Source organism: Oxyura jamaicensis, chromosome 2, assembly GCF_011077185.1.
Source record: "Oxyura jamaicensis isolate SHBP4307 breed ruddy duck chromosome 2, BPBGC_Ojam_1.0, whole genome shotgun sequence".
Lineage (NCBI taxonomy): Eukaryota > Metazoa > Chordata > Aves > Anseriformes > Anatidae > Oxyura > Oxyura jamaicensis.
The window spans coordinates 128,374,397-128,380,887 of NC_048894.1; the positions used below are offsets into that span (position 1 = coordinate 128,374,397).

Sequence of the window (6,491 nt, forward strand, 5' to 3'; positions counted from 1 at the left end):
AAATGATTTTGCCCTTGAATATTCTCTTTAAAATTACCAGGTTATGAGGTGGTAATGTTAAGCTTGTGAGATATGTATAGAAAAAAATAAAAGCAGTAGAAAAGTGGAAAAAACACAAAGCATGCAGTTAAATGAAAAAAACAAACCCAATAAGCTGGACGATCTTTCTTACTAATATAATTTATTTATAAGAAACCGGACTGGCAGAAACTGTTTGTATGACCCCTGTACCAGAAACGAATTAGTTACTAAGTAATCATAGTTTGTTTTCCCAGTCTGCCTGAGATAACTACCTATCATGTTACATAGATAGTTTGATTTAATTGCTTAAATTTCTAGGCTGTATTTTGTTACAGTACAAGCCTGCTGCAGTTAAGAAGGCGCCTTCTGCAGGATCAACACCATCATCGTCACGCTTACCACAGCCAAGTGGTGTTAGCAAAACAGTAGTAGGTAAGAAATTAATGTTAGCAATTTTGCATTTCTTTTCTAAATACTAGTTATCAAACTATGTAGTAAAAATAGTATAATAGTTGGAAGGATTTCTACAGTGTTGATTTAAACTGAAGGAATAAAAATTTCACAGGAGGAGCTTAGTGTTTCATGAGAGGATAAGATGGCTTCTGTTTTTTTCAGATACAATTTTTAAATCAGTGTTTTTTGTAACCTGATTTTTTTTTAACTACATATAAGATGTCTATCAGAATGCTTTGGGTTGGAAGGGACCTTAAAGATCATCTAGTTCCAACTCCCCTGCCATGGGCAAGGACACTTCCCACTAGACTAGGTTGTCCAAAGCCCCATCCAAGTTTATTGCTGAACTGCAAGCATTTGTTTGCATGTTTGCAAAATAAATAAACAAATGGAATGGCTGCAGATTGGCCCCTATCCACCAAGACTCTTAAGCATGTAGGGCTCTTGTTTTATATATCAGGTCAAATAAGGATTTTTATGATTTGAACCTGCAAAATCATTCTGTGAAGTAATGCATGATGGTATCTAATTCTGATCTTTTTACATCAGATTTTTCTGTCGATGTATTCTCTACTAATTTGTATGCTGAATATAATAAATTTATAAAAATATTTTGCAGACTTACTCTTTTTTCAGATAACAATAGGGTTCTGTATGTGCATTTACTGATTCCAGGCTTCTTTCCTTTTCCTTTCTGAAGAAACAGATCCAATTATTAGAATATTTTTTTCTCAATTGTATATTTGTTATACACTTTTGGAAGCATACTTGTTTTGTGCTAGTATCTTGATATTTTTTAATACAAGAAATATGTATTTATTATATGTATATAATGTAAAATATTTCTAAATCTCTTGTTTTGAATTCTACAATAAATATATTGTTAATTGTATCATTCCAATAACAGAATCTTATGCTTTCTTGTATTTCCCTTATTACTTTCAATTGTAAGGTGCCTCTTCAGGTAAAGCACTGTCTTCGTCCGGGTCCAGTGGGAGCAAAATTCAGACATTATCACCAGCTCATAAAAACTCACTGGGAATGGTGAACCCACAAGCAGGGTAAGTTCCTACTTAACGTTGTCTTTTATAGCTTATTTTGTACTTACGTTGTGCTAGTTCTAGAAGTGTCTGTGGGTTGTGTGTTCTTACTGTTTTCTGCAAGCTACAGAAGTGCAGTGGTTTGAATTCATCCTTTATTTATAAATGCAATTGATATTTAAAGAATGTTGGAGAAGGCAAAGATGCATTTTGTAATGTTAAAATAACAGCAAAGGAGGAGAAGTGATTAAACTAGATATGAAAATTAGAAAGTTATAGAACAGACAAAAATGGTTGGAGTCATGTATTTTTTTTTCTTTGTAAAAGTGGAAGGACTTAAAGAGAAAAGGAGAAAACTACCAGGCATACTACCAAGCTACCACTTCTCTCATTTCATGAAAATAAAATAAAAGAGGTCTCTGCCATAGACCACAAGCCAGTTGTGACAGGATCTTTCCTCTTAACACAAAAGGATGCACATCTTCACTCCTACCTGCCCCTTAAAATACATGAGGCAACCAATGAATGAGCCGACGTAAGGCAATAGAATCCTGTGCTCTACAACAGCATCAACAAATGGCAGTTGTACATTACTAGAGTTCCTTGAAATTGCGGATTTAAGGCTGGTAATTGTGAGTAATGTGTTTAAGGCTGTTACTGGTATTTGTTAGGGGGATATTCAGTGCAAGCTCTCTCAAAGAAGAAATGTATGTAATGAAAAAAAAACAAGTAGTTCAACAGAATCACAGAATGGTTGAGGTTGGAGGGGACCTCTGGAGGCCATCTGGTCCAATTCCTGTGCCCAAGCAGGGGCACCCAGAGCTGGCTGCCCAGGACCATGTCTAAGCAGCTGTTGAAGATCTTCAAGGAAGGAGACTCCACAACTTCTCTGGGCAGCCTGTGCCAGGGCTCCATCACTTGCACAGTAAAGACATGCTTCCTGATAGTGCGACGGAACCTTCTGTGTTCCAGTTTATGCCCATTGCCTCTTGTCCTGTCTCTAGGCACTACTGAAAAGAGACTGGTTCTGTCTTCTTTGCACCTTCTGTTCAGGTATTTATAGACAGTGAGATCCTCCTGAGCCTCCTCTGCAGGCTGAACAGTTCTCAGCCTCTACTGAGAGGAGAAATGCTCAAGTCCCTTGATCATCTTGGTTGCCCTCTGCTGGACTCATTGCATTATGTATAGGCCTCTCGTGTACTGGGGCAGGTACGGGATGGGACAGTACTATAGGCACAGCCTCACCAATGCTGAGTAGAGTGGAAGGATCACCTTTCTTCACCTGCGGTGATACCAAGGGTTTTCTGTAAAGTTTTATTGGCTTCAATAAGTTTGAAGAGCATTGAGGAGCCTCAAGAAGCAGTGAGAGAAAACATAAAAATAAAAGAAGAAACTGATTACAGTTATATCATTGTTGATTGAAGATGATTTCTTCCTATAAAGTACGAGTATCAATTTGGATGAACTCTGTATAAGATGGAGAAAAACAGCAGCTTAAGTTTGTGAGAAAGAAAATACATTCTGAAATAACTAATGGGGATGAACTGCTTGATTTATTGCATAAAATTTGTTATTTTTCATTTATTGCTCTCAAGTCTTACCAGTTATGCACAAGTACAAATTACAGCTCTTATCCTTCAATCCTAACTAACACCATGTAGCATGAGGATGCAGTTCTATTCTTCCTTGCTCTGACTACTCATACTGTTGAGGCATAGACCTGAGGGAGTGAGTGTCTGTGAAATTTTTTCACCAGTGTTCTAAAAAGCTAAGTAACGTGTCCTAACCATGAGATAATGATTTTACTAAAAGGCAAACATTAAGTGAGGTAAAGAGCGAAGGCAGAGGCTGCCTCCTCCAGCTGCTCTGGCCCAGGACTGCTTCTCCTGTCACCTTGGAGACCTGAGATCTCTGCCCTGGCTGTGTTGGAGTACAGCTGCAGCTTTCCATGTTTCAGGTTCAACCAGCAGTAAAGCTGAGCTCATATCCCAGGCACACACAGAGACAGGATGCTGACAAGGCTGGTCACACACCAAGGGCTGCCTTCAACAAGACTCACGTAAAACTGGCGGGCAGCCAAAATCTCTTCCTCGTCTCTGGCTCATAGTACAGGCACACATGCAGCACTGTCAGGGTTCCCAAACACACACATTCGTTGATCCTTTGAGTACCAGCTTGGCCCCTCTGTACACCCAACATCCCTGCCAGATCCCTAGCCTGCCTTGCAGCACACACACAGGAAAGAGTAGGAATACCGAGACTTAAGAAAAGATTTAATAATGAGAAAATAGGACTGACTGCTCTGTTCAGTTGCAGGGCTTGGCCAGACAAGTGTGACTGGCCCTCTTCTACATGCATCCTGTCACCCCTTTTATACTCTTTTCTGTGTATTCCCCTTTTGTTCTTCTTGTTTACCCTTTTCCCTGTACACCTCTTATGGGTTTGCAGAGCTCTGCAGTTTCCTGCATCATCCCAGTCTGGGGCCCTTACCAGCTACAAGATTCATCCTTCCTGAAAGTGGTACCTGTAGCTTGTTAGCCCACCAAATAGTTTGACTGAGAGGTTTGTTTTTTGTGTTTGTCTACCAGCTTAGAAGTCCTCAATCAGATAACCCTGCTGGAATAAACATTCCTACATTCTCACCTGCTCTACTAAATTAATGTGACTTGCCAGACTTGGTTCCCATCACTGCCTCCCTTTCTTAATATCCCTTGTTGCACTGGAAAAGCTCCTTGACTAGATACCCATAAAGAAGCAAACACTCTCCTTACAGCAAGCTTATGCAAGGTGGCCTTCCTGATTGTAGAAAGAGTTCGGAACAGCAGCCTTGGCAGAGGGGACAGGGCATGGTGAAGATTAAATTGACATTTCACAAACATCAGAACTGTGGAGAACGAAGGGGAGATACTGAGAGGTCAAGATGAAAGCCTTTGAAATCAAAGAGGAATATTATTTTTAGTGTTAGATGAAGAAACACATTGGAGCTGGAACTGGGAAAGGAAAAAGCTTTTTATTTTGTCCTGTATTGTGAGCCCTTTGATTTTGTTTGCCTTGCATCAAACTTGCTTTTCTCTTCCTGCTGCTGTCTTTTCCTGTATCTTCACTTCAGAATTGTAAAATTGGGTAAAAGTGATTCAGGTCATTGTGAGGGAGTGTGGTGGTTTTACTCAGCTGGGTAGCTGAACTCTACCACAACCACTCTCTCACTCCCACTCCTCAAAGAGAAGAGAGAGAAAAGACACAAAAAGGGCTTGGGGATTGAGATAAGGAAAGGGAGATTACTCAACAATTATCATAACAGGCAAAACAGACTCAGTGTAGGGAGATTAAAGACATATATTACCTATTAACTAAAAAGCTAAAGCTGTGAGAAACAAACAAAAACAAACAAACAAAAAAAATAAAAACATCTTCCCCTCATCTATCCTCTTCTACCTCCTCCCCCCAAGCAGTGCAGGGGAGTGGGGTATGCAGTCAGTCCCTAACACTCATCTCTGCCAATCCTTCACCTCACTCTCTGCCTCTGCTCCACGTGGGGTCCCTCCCATGGGATGCCGTCCTTCCTGAAGTGAGCCTGCGGGGGCTGCCTGCAGGCAGCAGCTCTTCAAGAGCTGCTCCCACATGGCTCTGTACCATGGGGTCCATCTGTTGTTGGACCAAACTGCTCCTCCAGCACGGGTCCCCAGTGGGCAGCAGCTCCCCCCAGACCCCCTGCTCCTGCGTGGGCTCCTCTCCACGGGCTGCAGCTCTGGCCCGGGGCCTGCTCCTGCGAGGGCTCTCCATGGGCTGCAGCCTCCTCCAGGCCACATCCACCTGTTCCACGGGGGCTCCTCCACAGGCTTCAGCATGGAGATCTGCTCCATGTGGGACCCATGGGCTGCAGGGGGACAGCCTGTTCCACCAGGGGCCTCTCCACAGGCCACAGGGGAGCTGCCTCTACGTGCCTGGAACACATCCTGCACACCTTCTGCACTGACCTGGGGGTTCTCACTCCTCACTCTTCTTGCTGTTGCGCAGCAGTTTTTTTTTCCACCGTTTATTAAATCCACTCTTGTAGAGGCCCAACCAGTGTTGCTAATTGGCTTGGCTCTGGCCAGCGGTGGGTCCCTTTGGAGCCTGCTCAAAGTGGCTCTTATCTGACATGGGGCAGCTTCACAGTGGCCACCCCTGAAGCCACCCCACTACCACAACCTTGCCACGTAAACCCAATACATTTCACCCCTCACCTCTGTGAGAAGCATATTTAAGAATAATTACAATGTACTCTTACATCACAATCATCACAGTCTTCACAAAGTTAATTTGCATCAAAAAGAAAAAATTCCCCACACCATAAGAAGTGTAATATCATCACAAAGTGGACAATTTACACACATTCCACCCCTCGTTATTATTCTCTACTTCCCGGCAATGAGCAGTGTTCAGCCATGTCCAAGGAAGCAGGGCCTCAATACACATAGCGGCTGGCTGGGAGGACAGGCATCATAATGAAAGCCCCCTCTCTCCTTCCTTTTTCCCACCTTTTATTGCTGAGTGTGATATGGTATGGAATATCCCTTTGGTTGCTTTAGGTCAGCTGCTCTGGTGATGTTCCCTCCCCGTTTCTTGCCCACCCCCAGCCTGCTGGCTCTTGGGGAGTGAGGGTTGGAGGGAGTCCTGATGCGGTGCCAGTATTGTGCAGCAATAGACACAACACTGGTGTGATACCACTGCTGTTCTAGCTACACGTGTCGAGCACAACATGGTATGGGCTGCTGCAGGGAAAGTTATCTCCACATCCCAGTCAGACTCAGTAGAAGTATGAATGTGATTAGTGTGTTCTGCCTGCAGTCTTCTCACAGAATCACACAGAATCACAGAACTGCAGGGGTTGGAAGGGACCTCGAAAGATCATCAGGTCCAACCCCCCTACCAAAGCAGGATCCTCAGAGCAGGCTGCCCAGGTAGGCGTCCAGACAGGCCTTGAATATCTCCAGA

The 6,491-nt window shown here is 43.1% G+C and overlaps 1 protein-coding gene across 1 annotated transcript in view; it reads left to right on the forward strand.

Annotated features, from left to right (window-relative positions):
- ZC2HC1A (zinc finger C2HC-type containing 1A) overlaps positions 1-6,491 on the forward strand; it is a 43,249-nt gene that overhangs the window by 21,123 nt on the left and 15,635 nt on the right. The window contains exons 6-7 of the mRNA XM_035316711.1: positions 357-453; positions 1,427-1,535. Of these exons, the coding sequence (XP_035172602.1) occupies positions 357-453; positions 1,427-1,535 (206 nt within the window). The remainder of the gene's footprint in view (positions 1-356; positions 454-1,426; positions 1,536-6,491) is intronic.